The sequence below is a fragment of the Plutella xylostella genome, chromosome 17 (genome assembly GCF_932276165.1).
Source record: "Plutella xylostella chromosome 17, ilPluXylo3.1, whole genome shotgun sequence".
In the NCBI taxonomy this organism is placed as follows: Eukaryota; Metazoa; Arthropoda; class Insecta; order Lepidoptera; family Plutellidae; genus Plutella; species Plutella xylostella.
Window position 1 is genome coordinate 9,366,631 of NC_063997.1, and position 19,537 is coordinate 9,386,167.

The following is a 19,537-nucleotide window of genomic DNA, read 5'->3' on the forward strand; positions in this document are numbered from 1 at the left end:
ATGTATAGTTGTAGGTAGGACTTCAAGACCTTGACGTGAAACGCCACTCTCGGAAGACACGCCCTAAGCCCTCCTACAACTATACATACAACGTAGATAATGCGTAGATAGTGGTAGATTAGATCATAGATAGTATTGCTTTCTCTATGGTTTCTGATCTGATTTTTTATCTGTGTATTTCCTCAGCAATCACTATTCTGAGATTTTACTGCCAACCCCAAAGCGGTCCGTTACATTCAAAAAAGTTCCAATGCTCGAAAAAGTTGTTATTCTGAGCATACAATCTTATAACTGGTTGAAAATCAGCGAAAATCAGAAACAAAAATCCGTTACCACGGCAACGGAAAAACGCGGGTTGTCATAGAGTTTTGTTTATTTACATTATTGAGCAAATACAAAATTTTAATTATCTATTGTACCTATAGCTGAATCTACAGTAATATTATAGCATTTCAACACTTTCCCCAGTAAAGATGTCTGCGTCGAGCTCGCAGGCAGACTTGCCTTGTCCGTGCGAGGCAGATACCTCCTCGGAGTCCACGCTGTCTGCAGTGTGCGTGTGTCCTCGCGAGGAACACGGCATCAGGATCCACGAGCCCAAGTGTCTGCTGTACAAGAATGAGACCTTCGTGTTTCCGCCGGTAACTATGCGCGTTTAAATTCTTTAACGATAACGTATTATTAATACCCATTTGATATTTGTTCCCGGGTCTTGGATGTGCCCGTAAAATGGCAATAGGCCCGCCCCCTATTACATTGGGACTAACATAACACTCTGGCGAAAAGTGGGTGCAGCAATGCATCTCTGCCTACCCCGCAAGGGAGTACATTAGTACAAGGCGTGAGTGTGTGTGTGTGTGTGTGTAATTTCCACAAAGCAAATACATAGTAGAGCTGCCATATTTCGTTTTCTATATAGGATGAGATGAGGCCACTAATCGGGGTTGAAGGCTGAGGTGCGCGGGGGTGCGGGACGCGAACTCCATCTTAGTTCAAGTAGATGAACTTTTATGTAAAGCTCAGGTTAACGCCATCTAAGTTCAAGTAGAAAAAGTAGCCTCTGTGTTTATACATTGCGTAGCTCATATGATATCTGAAGGCCAAAGAAGAATAAATGACGTAATGTATTTCAAATTTATTTGTCATTGCGAACTGGTAGACAGGGACGGACTAAGGCATAATATAAAATGGGGCGCTAAATGGTCAGAATTAAATACAGTATGAGAAAAGGTAAAAAAATATATTTTTTAATATGTTTTGTTTATTAAATAGTTACCTATTTAACAGTTAACTTTTTTATTATTTATATATTAACACTTATTGTTAATTAAATGGACAGTACTCACTATCGTTATTACTCAATAGTATGGACCGCAAAACTCACCTCAAAAAACAGCTCGAAGGCTCGCGCCGAGCCGGCCCGATGGAATTAAATGAAAGTAATTTTCGTCGAACCTACTCGAAGCCGCTCGAAATATGTGTATGTGAATACTAAACGACGCGCCCCACACGATAAATCAAAGCTGAATGGGTGGACGAAAGTCCATGCCATGGGTTATATTATACTCAACAGTTTAGCTCGATCGAGTAATACCGTACCTATGTGAGTACGGACCAAAACACCAGATGGCGGGATCGACAGCTCAACGTGACCTCCAAACACGGAATCGTTCTCATTTCGGATATTCAGGTGATTAAAATCAGGTATAATATTAATCACCTGTAAAAAGAACAGTCTTATTAAAATGCTGTCGCTTTGTGTCTGTTGTGTTTGGAAGTCAATCAATTAAAATACTGTGTATCTAGATCTGTCCTGTATTGCCTCTATTTTGCACTAGTAGACTCACTAATATCATATGGTATCATAACTTACGGGGGTTCTTTTAAAACTTATATTAATAAAATAAAACAACTTCAAATACGATTCTTAAAAATTTTAGTTGATAAAAAAGTTAAACAACAGTATAAGGACAATTACGAGGGACTATTTAAAAAATGTAACGTAATTCCGGTTGATAAGAAATACCTATTGGAGATAGCCAAGGAAGAATATTGGGATAATAGATACAAGATCTTATTAAATAGTAAAGTTAAAACCAGACGGATGAGTAAGGGTAAACTATTTGTACCGAAAGTTAATAATAATTATGGTAAAAGAACAAAAGAATATTTAGTTCCTAAGATATTCAATAGTATGTCTGATTCAACGAAGAGTGTACTACGACATAAAGTCTGTTCTAGAAACAGGGCACTTAAAAAACATTTCCTTGAACACTTGTAATCTACGCCTTAATGATCATACTGTTATTTAGTAGTTGCTTACCGATAGCTTTTGTAATAAATGTAATAAGACTCAATTTTTGTTACCTTCAACTTGTGTTTTTTATTGGGATTGCATAAACTATAGTACATAACTTGCTGCATGTTTCATATAATTTAATTGTATTTATACCTACTTTAAGTGTTTATAAAAATAGCTAGCTAATTAGAGTGTACTACCCCGAGAAACAATTGTATTGTTTGGGGTGTTATGCATAAATGTATATGTCTTGTTTGAAAATGAATAAACGATTTAATTTTTTTTTTTTTTTAAGTAGCAATATGCCTGAATCTAATATTTATATATTTCTCTATAATTTCTTTGGAGAGGTGTGTGATATGATTAAATAAAGGTGTCTGTTCTTGGATATGTGCATTTAGTGAATGGAGCCAATCCTCATTTATGGCTGATAATCATAATCACGACGCACCCACACACTCCCATGACGCCGCCATTGTTGTGCCTCAGTGTTTAGTTAGCGAGATTCCTTCCGCCTTTTTTCAACATCGATGGTTTTAGTAATTAATTTAAGCTTTTCTTGTGATGGAATGTTAGGGTAAGCGCCTTCTCTTATTTTTTTCAAACCTTATTTTCGTGTTTAGTAGGTATGTCCTCCGCATTAAAATGTAGAGAACATACTTTGCTGTATTTTGTTGGACTCAGCCTGTGGATTAGTTTAATTCATTGCTGCTTCAATGCAGTGTCAGGAAATCTAAAAAACACAAAATATTTAATTCATAATAAACATGACGCCCCCTATTTATTTTTTATCCGGCGGCATTCGGCCTGAGTACATCCCTGACTAGAATTTCTATTTGACACTAGATGGCGCTTCCAGCAATTTAGAATGTTCTAGAAGTAAAATAAAATATAATTTAAAATATTACTACGCGTGAAAATATACTTTGCTTTCGTCCACAAATCTTCTATCATCACTGTAGCTCTTACATCCAACAATGCAACAACTTCATTTTGATCGAGAAACACGTAAAATAAAATCATTTCAAGACTCAACTGTACCGCTCAAGCTCGGGACCTGTCACGCACTGGTGTCAGCACCCCAAGCGTGGAGTAACTGAACTACAGACCGCGTGACGACAGGTCAAACTTGGCTACGTCTCACGGCTACGTTGCTTACAACAGCTCTACTATGTATTTGCTTTGTGGTAATATCCATTTGCCCCCCGTTAATGGTTGAAGACAGTTACTAGTAAATTAAACTATGTAGTACCTAAATGGTCGCCCTTCCTACTAAATACACCTAAGGGTCAATTCAGACGTACCACAACCACACCACAGCCACAACCACACCACAACCACGCGATGTGGTCGGGCGTATATTTTGTATTGACAATGAATAATCCAATTCACACGTGCCACATTTTGCCGTTGTTATCGATCACCTGTGTAATACGACCACATCGCAACCACATCGCAACCACAACGCAACCACATCGCAACGGCAACGCCGCCACGCGGCGGCGGCACCGCGGCAACCTGTTTTCCGTATTAACTGCACACGACGACGTGGTTACCACATCGCAATGACAGCGACAACGCAACCACATCGACATTTTGTCGCTGCCACAACGCAACTGCAAAAAGCCGCTGTCACACAATTCACACGTAACCACAGCTTGACCACATTTTGTCGCTGCGACGTGGTGTGGTTGTGGTACGTGTGAATTGACGCTAAAGGTTGGCTGGAAGTGATAGCTTTTAGTTACTAATTATACGAATAAAAACTATAAAATTGATATTTTTTGTTTAATCAATATAGTAGTATTATGGGGGGTTACTCTATCTATACTGATTAAAAATGAACGAACGAGAGCTCGTGCAATCGGTACGTCCAATACAACGAGATGGAGTCGTGGCTCGCGTAGCATCGCTCCAAAACTTTTTTGTCGTATAGAATAGAGTGACCCATAACTTTTGTATCCAAATTCCAGTACCCTGAGAGCTGCGAGTGCCCCGGTGCGCCGCCGGAGGCAGGGGACTCCCCGGAGTGCGTGTGCTGCGAGTGTCACCAGACCAGGATAATGTGCACCTGCAACAAGGCCGGCCGCGAGGCGTTTGATAAGTGCGTATCGGTTTTTAGCCAATAATAAAAACAGTACTCACTCCTGTTATTAATGTACGGTCGCCTGCGCCTAAAAGTATACAGCAGGCGGAGTTTTTAAAATAGCGATCCCTGATGTTGAAGGAACCAGCTACATCCTAATCCTAATCCTAATCCTAACTAATATTATAAATGCGAAAGTAACTGTGTCTGTCTGTCTGTTACTCTTTCACGCCAAAACTACTGAACGGATTTGAATGAAATTTGGTATACAGATGGTCTAGACCCTGAGAAAGAACATAGGCTACTTTTTATCCCATTATGTGTGTAGCACTGGTGTTTATGTGGATGTGCTTGAGCAGCATGTGATGTGAGCTTGAGATCGCTATTTTAAAAACATACCCCTCTGGTGGTGCATTGATGCTTCCATTTATCCTTAGTGTTATTGTTATGTTACATAGTGGCGAGGCTATAAATAACCATTTAACCCCCACGACTGGAGAACAGATATTGAGCTTACTATGAACAAATCATCCGCACGTGCATGTAGGATAGGAAAGACAGCTTGAAAATGGCACTGACTAACGTTCATAGTCAGCATCTATTATTTTTCACCCTTACCCTTCCGTTCACCGCTAGATGGCGCAACTCGCGCGCCATAGCCGGTGCTCTACCAGCGGTCCTGGAGCCTCAACACCCGCTCATGAAGCGGTTCCAGGACACGCTGCGACGCTTTCTCCAGCGGGAGAACGATATCGCGGAGGAACAGATACTCAAACTGGTAACTACATACTTATCTGCATGTGCGTCGTGACGGAATGAGGGTATTTGTGTGTGCAGTCAGTTTGAATCGCGTGAGAGTGATGCCCCATTGGCGCGTTCGCTGCGTTGCGTGAAGTCGTCCCAAATAAGCGTTCATTAAAAATGTATGACAGCGACAACGCAATAAGGTCTCGCCCTTAGTTAGGTCTTGGCAGTTTTTTGCCGAGTTGCAGAAAGGGACTTTAAGCTAATGTCGACATTAAATCTATGTCTGTCTCTTTCTGTCCGTATACTGTCAAACAAAGGCAACAATACATTTTATGCCGACATTAACTTAAAGATCCTTTCTGCAACTCAGTGTCTCTACTGTAAACTGTTTAAAGCCCCACTGTCCTGGGCATACCAGCAGGGTTCGTATAGCGTGCCATATGACAAATGACAATGGGCGTTTTGGGACCTATGTCCAATAAAGATGAGTCATACATCGTTGGATAGCTCTTTTCAAGTGAGTAAAAAAATATTGTAACGACAAATACGTATAAGTTGTTCATTTTGAAATATAGTCGTCGGAAGGAAGTATTTTTCTATGGCATTGCACTCTCTCTCCTGATGACAGGGCGTAATACACGTAAACACGTATTATTAAAATGGGAGAAATTACTTTCAACTGGTTTTATTTACTGAGATAATAAACAAATGTAATATTATAATGAATGATGATCATTTTGTTATAAAATATTGGGTTTTTATTAAAAGCCACTAGTTTATCAAGATTAGCCTCGATTTAATAGTCTCATATAAATCGATGCACAGTGATACACAGGAAGTAAGAGATGACGGCCAACACATAGAGTACGTGGTATTTTCCTTTTTCTTGACTATGGCTTTTCGTTTACAATTCCAACACTAGGCCTTAAACAAAAATCATATCAATAGGCAAAAGAAAATGAGCACAATTCTAGGCCTCAAACAAAATATCATAACTTATATGTATAGGTATATAAAACTAAAACATAACTTTAACACTGACTAACGGAGTACAAATAAACAATATCACAAAAAAACATACATGAAAACAAGTTAATCAGTTTTAAGTAGTTTAGACACAAACTTATAATGCTTCTCTGAAGTTAATGGCTTCGTTAACACGTCCACCAACATTTCCTCAGTAGGAAGGTAACTTAAATCAATAACCTTCTTACATATCAACTCTTTAACATAATGGTGCCTTATATCTATATGTTTGGTACGCGAGTGTGTTACAACATTCTTACAGATTTTCTGTGCTGATTGATTATCGTTAAACAAATCTATTTTGTACACAATACCAGTACATTCTTTAAGAAATGTTTGCAAGAACAGAGCCTCCTTGCAGGAGTCAGAGACCGCCATGTACTCAGCTTCAGTACTAGAAAGCGCTACAGTCCGTTGCTTTCGGCTTTCCCACGAAATAACTGAACTACCAAGACTAAAAACATACCCAGTATATGACCGACGATCCATCTGATCCCCTCCCCAATCAGCATCTGTAAAACCAGTAATTTTCAAATCGTCACCCTTTTGAAATAGTAGACTGTAATGTATTGTTCCTTTTAAATATCTCAGCACCCTTTTCGCTGCTTTCCAGTGAGTTTCACCAAAACATTTATTGAACTGGCTTAGATAGCTGATGCTATGTGTAATATCCGGCCTGGAACATACTGACAGGTACATTAAACACCCAATAAGGCTCCTATAATCATATTTACATGCCGAATTCTCTTCCTTTTTAAGTTGAATTCCAACTTCCATAGGAGTCTTAGCTGGTTTGCATTCTGCCATATGCAGTTTATCTAAAACTTTCTTTATGTAGCTGGACTGATCCAAAGTATAGCTTCCATCAGGTAATCTAGCAATTTTCATACCTAGAACCTGATGAGCCGGTCCCAAATCATGCATCACGAACTCTTTCATCAGCCCTTCCTTAATAACTTTCTTTTTCTCAGAATTTTCGGAGCTAAAGATCATGATGTCATCCACATACAGCGCTACGATTATTACTTCATCATCAGTATTTATTATGAATATACACCGATTGCTCAGAAGATAGTCTACTAAATTGCAATTTATTGATGAAAACATCATTAATGCGTTCATACCATGCTTTCGCCGCCTGTTTTAAGCCATAAATTGCTTTGTTCAGCTTATATACTTTCCTGACCTTTTCATCTTGACCTCCACCTTGGATGAAACCTTCAGGTTGCTCCATATATACAGTTTCGGTTAGTAACCCGTGCAAAAATGCAGTTTTTACATCTAGGTGCTCTATAACTAAATCATATTGAGCAGCTAATGCTAACAGTATTCTAACTGTTGAGTAGCGAACCACAGGTGCAAATGTTTCGTTGTAGTCAATTCCGTACCTTTGTGTATAACCCTTCGCCACCAGACGAGCTTTATACTTTAACAATTTTCCATTTAGGTCTCTCTTTTTGCAGAATATCCATTTACATTTTACTGGTTTTTGCCCTGAAGGCTGATCAACCAGTGTCCAGCATTCATTAACTATGAAAGAGTTATACTCATCTTGTATAGCTTCCTTCCAATGTTTAGACTCGCAGCCACCCAGAGCCTCTTCTATTGTCTTCGGTATATCTTCGTCTTCTGTAACCGCTGTAAACCCAGCATACCCATCCGTATCAGCATCTTCAAAATCAAGTGAGTCCTCCGAATCCATGCTTGAACATCCTGGAATATATGTAGGGTCCGAAGAGTGGTTATCCGAATTTACAGATTCTACTGATGAATCCAGACTGAACATGGTTTGTCTCCGAGGATTCACTGTGTCATTAGGTAACAACTGATCCATCTCGACGACGTCTGGCTGACATAATGATGTCTTAGAAGCTTCCGTCAACGACTGTGCTGGATCAGGTTGTGTAGTACTATCTAAGTTATCAGATGAATCTATAATTAACAAATCATCACGCTCTTTACTGTTATCATCATTGGACACTACTTTATCCAAAAACATACTTTCCATGAATGTGACGTGCCTGGCTTTAATACATTTCTTTGGAAAAGCAGGATCTACCAGTCTATACCCTTTACTATTCTCACAGTACCCTACAAAAATATACCTTTTGCATCTAGGGTCCAATTTCCTTGCTTTCTCATCAATGGCATATGCTACACAACCAAATACACGTAAGTGTGCTACATTCACCTTTTTGGATGTCCATTTTTCTTCAGGTGTTGTTCCCATGACCGCTCTGGTTGGTGTATAGTTCTTGAGTACGGCAGCCGTGTTCGCCGCCTCCGCCCAGTATTGTTTCTCCAACCCAGCCTCCTGGAGCATGCAGCGGGCTTTATCCATTATGGTGCGATTAGCCCGCTCTGCCACACCATTCTGTTGACTACAATGTGGGACAGTAGTTTGATGTTTTATCCCATTGCTCTTCAGATACTCCTGAAATTGATTAGACATGTACTCGCCACCATTGTCACTTCTCAAGGTTTTGATTTTTCTATCTGTTTCATTTTCTACAAGCGCTCTGAATAGTTTAAATTTCTCAAAGACCTCGCTCTTTCTATCCATGAAGTAGATGAATGTTATCCTCGAGAAATCATCAATGAACGTAACAAAGTACCTTTTCCCACTAAAAGATGGTACCTGCATAGGTCCACATACGTCTGTATGTACCAACCCTAGTTTGACATTAGACCTACTATGACTTTTCTTAGGGAATGGAAGTCTGGCCTGTTTACCTTCTATACAAGCTACACATGGATTAAAAGTAGTATTTGGATAATCCATACCTGTGACCAGCCCATTTTTCATTAGCTTCATACTCCTGGCATTCAGGTGCCCAAGTCGCTTATGCCACAACTCGTGATCAATGCCCTGCGCAGACACCAGCGCAGACACCTCCGGAACCTCGCTAGACTCTCCAGTCACCAACTCCTTCTGAACGCCCTGCTCAGAAACTAGTGCAGGCATCTCCAGAACCTCGCTAGACTGTTCAGTCGCCAACCCCTCACATGCTGAGTTCATGGCAATCCCTGACTTAACTACATCAAGCTCATAAACCCCATTAACACCAGTACCAGTGGCAATAACTTTACCTTCATCAATTATTTTACATAAATTCTTATCAAAAACTACACTAAACCCTTTTCTATTTAACTCACTAACAGAAAGTAGATTTGCTGATAGTTTAGGAATATAGTGGACTTCACTTACAGTCTTCAAACCAGTCTTTAATAATACTTTTACTTTGCCGATACCCTCAGTTAGTAACTTCTCTCCATTGGCAACATTTACTTCCAGCTTCTTGCTGCATTGCAGTTCTTGCATAATTTGCTTGTTATTGCACATGTGATGAGTCGCCCCTGAGTCGATGTACCATACGTCGTTCTGAACTTTCACCGACAAGGCCGTCAGTAGCGAGTTTTCCTTTCCACTACTTCGTCTTCCTCCCGCCTTAGGCTCGATGACTTCATCATTGGAGCAGTCCTTCTTCACGTGACCGGGCTTCTTACAACGAAAGCACCTCACTGTCCAAGGTCTCTTTACCGCCAGTGCATTCATTTCACCTTCCTTGACATCGCGCCGATGCTGCTCCTGCAGAAGTTTACTCCTGACTGTCTCGCTTGTCAGCTTCGTATTGGAGTTCTCCAGCGCCATAATTAGTGGGTCGAAGTCCGTAGATAGCCCGCTCAGCATGATTATTCCAAGGAACTCATCCTCTATTGCTGAGCCTATATCCGACAGCTGCTGCCCGAGCTCCGTAATATAATATGATAGGTAGCTCTGCATACCATCTCTGTCCTGTAACTTCACACCAAACAGCGACCTCAATAGCCCGAGTCTTCTACACAGCCCCTTGTCCTCATATGCACGCTGGAGGTTGCTCCAGGCCTCATAAGGCGTCTTTGCATTGCGTACATGTTGCAACGCAGACGGACCTACTGACAGACATATTTTTGCCATCGCCTTTTGCTTCTTCCTCTCATCCTTACAACTGTCCTCACCTTCGATACAGTCATGAAGATCCTCGTGCATGAGGAGCATTTTCAGCATAAATTTCCACTGGTTGTAGTCTTCCATCCCTTAGTTTCTCTACAGGGAGACCAATTGAACTAGAACTCGCCATTATTGCTGTTTGTATTTGTAAAACTGTTTGACAACCGGCCTTTTAATTAGAATTTTTCGTGGTAATATTTCAAGTATAGTATAGTATAGTATTTTCCAAAAATATTTATTGTAGGACACGCGCCAAGCTGTCCTGGGCCCATAACCTATTGGGTTTTTATTAAAAGCCACTAGTTTATCAAGATTAGCCTAGATTTAATAGTCTCATATAAATCGATGCACAGTGATACACAGGAAGTAAGAGATGACGGCCAACACATAGAGTACGTTTTATTTTCCTTTTTCTTGACTATGGCTTTTCGTTTACAATTCCAACATAAAAATTAAAAATGAATGTGAAAAAATAACAAAAACATTAAAATTACAGAAATAAAATATAAAAACTTTCAAGGTGCGATTATTCTAATTGGACAGTAAATCAGGACTGGCGCTTCTGTTATTCATATTCTGCGAAAAAATACCTTTTCAACGACGTATCACTCATTTCTATTGGAGCTGGTCCCAGCTTCCATATATTTGTGCCCATCATCATTTGGAATGATAGGATCACTTATGATGTTGTGTAGCTTAATTTACTTCATAACAAATAAGTTAAATCTTTCTTGCAGCGTGACGAGCTTAAAAACAGTAAGGAAGCTTATAATAAAGATCTAGAAGAAATGTATCGCCACGACCACGACACTAATGCGCAAAGGGTAAGTAGAGGTACTCCAGCGATAACAATGCACATGAACTATTTATAAAATATACTATTGACGTGTAAGTACACGACATTTAGCTTCTCCGAAGGCCTAGCATGTGGCGCAAGAAAAGCACGTATAAACATGTCTAAACAAAACATAAAAAATCCGCCGAATTCGCTAACGACTGGGCGTGCGCGTCTTTCACCCCGTGCTAGGCAGTATTAGCTTTAATATCTAAGATTAAGTATAAATAATCTCTTCGTTATAGGCATTGATAGAAGAGTACGAAGCTAACTTGGCGAAGCTCGCAGCGGACAGAGTCGCGGCTGAATCGAAGGTCAAGGACAACACCGAGGCGTACAAGAAGGCTAAGGAAAAGCTGGAACAGGATATCATGTCTGGTAAGTAGCTAAAATGAGTGCATGCTTTCGAAACAATGGGGACAGGTTTTTAACTGGAATGCATAAGCCTAAGCATAAGCAAGATCGCCCCAAACAGATAGGTATAGGAAAGCCGATCAAAGGATGTGTACAATACGATACAATGATGCTGCAATATGGTAGTTTCCATGGTATGTATGCCCTCCTACCCACTCAGGAGTAATTAAACCGCTTTAGAATGAGGCCCATACTAAATCCCACTTCTGATTCCCAGAAAGAGAAGCGACCCAAGAGCTGGACGCCCTAACGAACCTGTGCCGGCAGCTGGAGCAGTGGCGCCAGGAGACGGAGGCGGCGCTGGCCGTCAGCCACAACATGTCCGATAAGATGAAGAAAGAGAAGCGAGCTCTGGCCGATGAGAAGAGGCAACTGGTAGGGTCGTTATGGGGTTGGGTGAAACTGGATGGATTAGGATATTGATAGCCGAGTGGCGGCAGAGTACGCATTCTCTCTCCTAGCTTGCGGCTCTTACGGTTGCGTTGCAATTATTATCATCATGAACATTATCCTCGTCTCCTTGAAAACGCTGTATATTTTTTTGTAGCCTGCACACTCGCTGATGGTTTTCTGGTCTGCCACATGTGCTATTCGCTGTCTGCTCTGGATAAGAGTTTGTTATTTAGATTTACTGAATATCCCAATTTTTCACAGGACATCATCATCTTCGGCCTGAACTCTGAAATATGGAAATTGGAGTCCAAATTGGACATGTTTACAAAGCAGTTTGAGATCAAGAACAACGAAATGAACAATGTCAACGATAAGGTATGATAGTTTTACTTGTGGTATGAATCTCCTGCATAATTTATTTATATTATGTTTACTAAAAGGTAATAAAACAACAAATAGTATTCTGCCATCAGTTTCTTTAGCTCAGTAGAAAATAAAGCATTTGAAGTAAACACCAACAAAATCTAGAAAATCAAATGAGGTATTTAAAAAAATTAGCACCTACCTTAATAAGCATTAAATTCCAGGTGGCAATGTACGCAGCGGAGCTAGAAGACCTGGAGCTGGAGCAGCGGCGGCTGGTGAGCCTATGGAGCTGCGTGCTCGTCAACATACGACAGCGGGACAAAGTCTTTGATTCCGTTAAGGACGATTACAGGTTAGTATACTTACGTCTCTGCGGCCGTGGTACGGGTTGATAAACGCTATTAGGCTTTTTTGACAGTATGCGGATTTGATCACGCACGCGGGATTGCCCCGCACGCGCTCATACACGAAAACGGTCGAAAACGGTGTGCCATCCCGCGTGTGTGATGGAATCCGCATGCTGTTAAAAACAGCCTTAATGTGCGTTCCACCAATCACAGCGCCGTTTTTATGATGAATCGCGATATAGTGACGTTTTTCTACGTCGATAACGAACTCGTGTAGCTGTTAATGCCAATGTTGATATCCCAAGTAACATTTCATTCGAGCTTAGGTTGTAAGAAATGCCTTTAGGTTTTATAAGGGTTGTGAAAAGGTTAATGCTTTGCTATCTGGTCATATTGAGTACTTGAGAATGATTACTAAGTCCTAAAACTAATTGTTTATTAATACAACCTTGTAGCTGCTGATAAGAGTTTATATTAACGTTATTTTAACATGTATTTCAGGAGCATATAGTTCTAGGATCTTATAGTTGTCGTAGACTCCTGATTTACTTCTAGAAAAGCTAGCATTAATGCTAAAGTGAGAGCTTAAGGTTAAATTTTTAACCTTGATACAACCATAAAGTTATGGAATATTTAAATTACTTATAAGTATTTTTTAAAACCTATCTTAAACCTTTAGGTTGATAAGAGTTGTCTAGGCAAACAAATTAGGACTACTTGGTGAAAACCAAAAGCATTAAGCACTGGCTATGAGCTAAAGGCATGATTTAAGTCCTACAAGAATATTTTAAAGCTTTAGAGGCATCCTCAAAATATGTTTAATGCTTTTTAGTAATTTCCTAACGGCCGCCATATTTTTTCACTGAAATAAAAAAAAAAAACTTACCAAAAAGATACATTTTAATTAATAAGGGAAAATTCAGTAGCGTTTCCTATACTATTCCAAATATATGTTTTTTTATATAGACAGTACTTTTATTTCTAATATAAATTTACACCAAACAAAAAATTTTATCTATTTTTTTTTAATTAAAATATCTTCAAATTTATCATTTACAAAAGGCCCGTCACGTATACAGAACTATTATCCGAAAGTATCACAATAAAGTGCTAGTCGCACAAGGTTTTCATATTTCCTGACTCCAGCCTAACTACTTACTATATTTTGTATTAATACAACACTTACAAGTTAGCCATTTTGAGTCTTGGAAAGTGTCAGGTAATGGCGCCATTTATTATAATTATTATAAAATCTTACACAGAAACATTTTAAGACCCGAGAGTCCTGGGAAGGCATTACAAATATCCATCAAATATGTTTCAAGTTATAGAAGAGTTACATCCAGGACTAATTTAGAACTTAAAAGCTGTCTTCCAAGGTTATTTTAACGTTAAATTAAGGTTGTGAAGGTTTTATTTAGGTTCTGTGTAAGTTGTTCAAAAGGTTCTGGGTTTGAGGTATAGGTTTTGCTGTAGCTCTCAGAAAGGTTCTAAAACGTGGGCCCTTTTTGCACTCAGGAGGTTAATATAAGGTTAATATAAGGTTATCGAGCCTTCTAAGTCTCACGAGTTGATTTCCATACAAAGGTTCTAGAACCTTTTCAAAACCTTTTTAAAACCAAAAATGTTACTTGGGATGATATAGGTACTTGACATGCTCTAAAGATGTAGATTTGTATTTTTTCAGGAACCTGCAAGAAAATTACCGAACTTTGATGACTAACTTGGAGGTCACGAAGAAAATGACGAATGAAGAGATGACTCGCAGCAAACAAATAGCAATGATGAAAGATAAACTTGCTTACGAATTGGCTGCTGTTAATAAGCAATGTAAGAAGAAATTACAATATAAAACAAATGTAATGATTAGGATATAAACACCATTTCTATTAAATTAAGAAATTTATTTTTAGATGATGCTGAAGATGCTAAACGCGTTTCAATAGAAACTGTGATTGAAGAACTTCAAGAGTCGATTCAAATGTGTGAAAGAGATCAGCAATTGATTAAAATGGTATGAACTAAATTCTACGCAATAAGTACTCTAGGCAACACGTAATATTGATTAAATGGATTAATTTATTGATTGTAAAAATCCTTGTAGGAAAACCAAACGCTTTCTGGCATCCTAAATACAGCGACAAAGGAAGTTGAGAGGAAATCAGCCCAGAAGATAAAGTTAGAGAATGAGATTCTCACAAACCTCCAAGAGATACTCCTCAACGACAAGGCCGTGGAGTCGATGGCAAATGGGATCAAGAGAATGAGAGACATGGCGAGGAAACAGGTAAGAGTCTACATTTATGAAAATAAATATATTATTACTTAGGTATCTATGAAAATTAGAGATATGAAGGTGTAACGGTTCATAAACAGTCGATTTCTGACCCATGAACTATTACTTTAAACCACGTCCAATCATATTTTTAATGGGTCAATCAACGGCCGATGAATCTTTTCGGAAAATTACTGAATTAAAACAATGTACTTAAAAATAAGTAATTGTATCTACCTACTTGAGTAGGTATATTCATTAATTAATTACCTATATTGCTGACACGATCTATTTTACAGGAAATAGCGCTTATGAATATGGAGGCAAACCACGCCAAGGTAATGTTCGATATCGAAGTACACAAAAGTCGGCAGGCTAAGAATGAACTGACCCTCCAAGAAATCAACGAGAAGGCAAAAGCGAGGGAGAAGGAGGTGGAAGAACTAGAGGAAAAACTTGAAAAGAAGGCCACGATGCAGATGAGGAAACAAAGAGAGCTTGATATTGTCATGAAGAAATACTTGGCATTGAAGGAAACGTGTGATGTGAGTTTGATACTTGTAACTTTATGCAAACATATTTTCTGCAATGTATCTATTCACCGAAGGGAAAGTTGGAGGTTGTGGAGACTCGCAAGCGAGTCACCTACTTTTCGCAGTAGGTACTTACATTTCATTCTCATTAAGACGAGACCTTATCCGTTAATAAGGTACTTATGGCACCACGAGTCTTCAATATAATTCCATATAATGCAAATAAAAAATCAGCTGTTCACGATTAATGATGATACAGTAACATTCATTAGAAGTTAGAACATTATCACACCCTATTATGATTCTTACAGCTAAAGTCACCGCAGCAACTCCGCATCCAGGAGCTGGAAACCCAAATCCGGTCCCTACGAGACCGTGCGGAGCAGATACAGGGCTCCTGGCTGCGCCTGCAGGGCCACGTGGTGCGGCTCGCCACGCAGCACCAGGCGCTCACCAGCGACGCCAACCTCATTAGCAAGCGTGAGTATACAGGATGTTGTAATGGTGTTGGAGACACAGATCGGTCACGCCACATGGTTCGGCTCGCCAAGCAGCACCAGGCGCGTCAACCTTGTTAGCAAACGTGAGTATGGTCACGAAAAAAATATGATTTCTGATGATTGTAACCATCGACTTTTCAATAATTACCTACCTCTACAAATTTTTATAGCTTTGAATTTAAAGCTTGTTGTGTTCTCTCTCTCTCTCTCTCAGCCTTCTGTAGTCCACTGTTGGACATAGGCCTCTCCTAACGATCGCCACCCCAAACGGTCACCCGCCATCTGCATCCAGCGGCTTCCCGCTACCTTCCGCAGATCATCAGACCAACGGGTTGGGGGGCGACCGACACGCCGTTTGCCGACACGGGGTCTCCACTCCAGAACCTTTCTACTCCAGCGGTCGTCGGCTCTGCGGGCTACGTGGCCAGCCCATTGCCACTTCAGCGTGCTAATCCTTTTGGCTATGTCGGTAACGTTAATGTTGTGTTACAAGAAATTATTTACTTATAAAATTTCATATTTTTCCTTTCAGAGATTCAAATCTGTGAACAGAAGTCGCTGCGTATTCAGGCAGAATGCGACAGTGTCACTGAAGAACGCAATAAAGTGGACCAGTCCCTGAGGTCTTTGAGAGGGAAACTTGAAGTGCTGGAACACAATAGGAAAGACGCTATGGACCAAAATAATCAGAAGGAAAGAGCTATACTCACAATAGCACAAGAATATAATGCCAATTTGAAGGTACAAAGATGTTTGCTTATCAGATTACAACATTAAATCAACGCAGATTATACCTACATAGTTAATTTATGTATTTACAAAGTTATACATATACAATATCATTTCAGGGCGCTGAAAGTGAAATTTTGGAGCTGGAGGAAGAAATTGAGAATTTGGAGAAGGATAAAGAAAATATGACTCAAGAATTGGACCAGAGACAGAGGGAAGCTCTTATATGGCAAAGGAAAGTTAGTCTAAGTTGTTTTGTTCTAGGTATATACCTAGTTTACTTTTAAGGTATCAATAAAATATAATAATTTCAGGGAATATTGGCGGTGGAGCTGAAGAAGAGCATCAAGGAATCCCAGTCCTCTGCCGGAGAGATTGGACAGATGAAAGCTGAAATTCACAGGATGGAGGTAAACAAGGACCTTTTACTATAAGCAGTTCTTATTGCAATAAATATTAATCTGATAATCGAGCATCAATCATTCTAATAATCTATTCGGATAAGGGAAACTCTTGATCTTGATTGAACAACTATTGCTCATCGACAAACTTTTGTGACACCCTATATAAGGAGTACCTACCTTTCTAAGTTTAACACCACCACCTGGACAGGTCCGTCGCGAGCAGCTCCGCCACATCGGCGAACGTCTCGCAGCCGACCTGGCGCACTGCGTGACGCAGCGACAGACGGCCGCAGACAAGGCGCGCGCCGCCGCCGCCGTGGCGCACAAGCAGCGCTCCGCCGCCTCCTCGCAGCAGCACAAGACGAGGCGGCTGAAGCAGGACGTCGTTAGGCTTACTAAGGTTTCTTAGCATTAGATAAAACCTTTCTAGAGCGCACCGTAGGTATAGTTACTTTCCTACTTCCGCACTGCGTGACTCAGCGGCAGACAAGGCGCGCGCCGCCGCCGCCGTGGCGCACAAGCAGCGCGCCGCCGCCTCCTCGCAGCAACACAAGACGAGGCGGCTGAAAGCAGGATGTCGTTAGGCTTACTAAGGTTTCTTGAACAAATAGCATTTCTGGGCAAATAGCATTACATAAAACGACAAGTAGAGGCACTGAAGTGGTGGATGGCCGCGTCGCTGCACTTTATTTATGCTGCACATAAACTGAATGTCAGATAGTTAAATTTGATATGCAGGTTAGTTCAGCGATTTTGCCGTAAGACTTCAGCGATGGCGTGGCGCGGACTCTACCTAAATATTATCATAGAAGTCGGGGAACGTAAAGGCGGTATGAAAATTTTGGTATGATGAGTTGATCCCAGAATTCGTCAATCGTTCATCAGCAGTCGATTCACCCATCTATGTAAGCTAGTTCATGGATCAATATAGGTCAATACCCGTTAAGTACATAAAGGTCCTAGTTACCGACTTAATTACCACTTCTTCAATTACAAACAGGACATATCCGAGACGAAAGCCCGCATGGAGGAGCTGCACAAGGAACAAGAGAAGCTGGAGCGAGACGTGGAGGAGCTGAACAAGCTGAACGCGGAGCTCGAGGAGAGGGTCGCCGCCATGCTCGCCGACTGCAAGCACGCCGACCGGGAGAAGCAGTGGGTGAGCGGATTGTACAGATTATACACCTATTTACATAATCATCTAAGCTAAAAAAAATGACGCTCCTCACCACCACATTTAGTGCGGCGCGTCATTTCTGCTTAGACGATCTGTAAGTTATTATATTTACCTACCTAGTTAGTCAAGAAAGGGTAGAAAGGGTACATAAAATATCGGTAATAAATTCAACAATCGAGGAAGCTTACCCATATTTACCAGTATTTATGTTTTTACGTCAAGACTCTGGTGGGTCCACCAAGAATCTGACGAGTAGTTAGCCATATTTAAATCAAATACTAACCCTTTTCCTTTCCCGCAGCTTCTAGAGCGTGTGGTGCGAAGCCAGCGCCTCGGCAAGGAGCTCACGACGGCAGTCAAGCGGAACTCTCTCAAAACCCGAGGCACTTCCAACTCAGTCCAGGAGTACACCACCAGCAGCCAGCTCAACGACCGCTTGCGCTACATCGTGGAGACCTTGGACAGAGAGTTCCCGTATCTGGAGGACCGTCTGGCGATCATCAGTAACACGCTGAACATCCACAGCCCCACGGATTCCCCGCGGCTGCTGGACGGCGCGTGCTACGCTGATGATGAAGCGGCGGTCGTCGTGGCTGAGAAGCCTTTGTCGGAATAATTTTCTGAAGCTCTTTTGTTGCTATAGGAATGAGTAGTTACTGTACTTATTTATTACTATAAGTACCTACGTAGGCCGTGAGTGGTAGGTACAAAATCTTGGCATAAAGAGTCGCGCAAGGAAGGGTTCAGTTCCATTTCATCTATAAATCAGCACCTGGCGATGGCGGGCAGCTGCCCGGGTTAGCATTGGGGCTTTGTATTTATTGTAGTGTAGCTGAGAAACTTTAATAACGCGATGTAGGATTTCATAGATATGATTCGTTTCTATACATGTTCTTTGTGTTGCATTCCGAGCGCCATCTGTTGATTGTGTGGCGAGGTGTCCGCCACAATGTGAATGTGAACTTACCCACCCGCAGAGAACCAGTGTGATGAGAGCCCTTAGATCTTGGGCATTGCCTTCGAGAGAGCCAGAGACAGGAAATAACACCTCACCAAAAGAATAAAATAGAAGAAAGATTATATTGTGTAATAGAGGGACTGCATTAATATAATTATATCATGATTGTTTATAAATGTAGGTATTTAGTGTGAATAAATCAAAAAGTTTAAGTACCTACTTACTTTTTTTTCATAGTTGTGTTGTGATTGCCAGATTTCTGTGCAGTGAGGCCGCTGCCATATGAGGGGGAAGGATAACTAGAAAAGAATGCTTTTACCATTAAGTTCGTCTATGTATACAAATTTAATTATAGTTAACATGTGCAATAAAGAATTTAATAAATAAATAAAAAAGATGGATAAAATCACGCACCACCTTTTTTGAATAGGCATACCGTGGGACACCATAAAAGTAC

At 40.5% G+C, this 19,537-nt stretch overlaps 1 protein-coding gene across 1 annotated transcript; it reads left to right on the forward strand.

The window, feature by feature from the left end:
- Positions 1-407: 407 nt before the first annotated feature.
- LOC105395058 (coiled-coil domain-containing protein 40) lies at positions 408-19,295 on the forward strand. Its single transcript, XM_048626841.1, has 19 exons — positions 408-641; positions 4,273-4,403; positions 5,022-5,163; positions 10,887-10,973; positions 11,230-11,362; positions 11,616-11,773; positions 12,053-12,166; positions 12,379-12,509; positions 14,192-14,334; positions 14,418-14,518; positions 14,609-14,791; positions 15,079-15,324; positions 15,624-15,792; positions 16,345-16,553; positions 16,661-16,780; positions 16,856-16,951; positions 17,154-17,345; positions 17,946-18,104; positions 18,424-19,295. Exons 1-19 carry the CDS (start codon positions 474-476, stop codon positions 18,736-18,738), a joined length of 2,997 nt encoding a protein of 998 aa, XP_048482798.1. The 5' UTR covers positions 408-473; the 3' UTR covers positions 18,739-19,295.
- Positions 19,296-19,537: the final 242 nt, after the last annotated feature.

What these genes read in the sequence shown, in the direction of transcription:
- LOC105395058 (XM_048626841.1), top strand. Translation starts at nt 474, where the DNA reads ATGTCTGCGTCGAGCTCGCAGGCAGACTTGCCTTGTCCGTGCGAGGCA. An exon ending in ATCAGCAATTGATTAAAATG is followed by an intron (nt 14,519 to 14,608) that starts GTATGAACTAAA and finishes AAATCCTTGTAG; the next exon opens with GAAAACCAAACGCTTTCTGG. An exon ending in CTCTTATATGGCAAAGGAAA is followed by an intron (nt 16,781 to 16,855) that starts GTTAGTCTAAGT and finishes TAATAATTTCAG; the next exon opens with GGAATATTGGCGGTGGAGCT.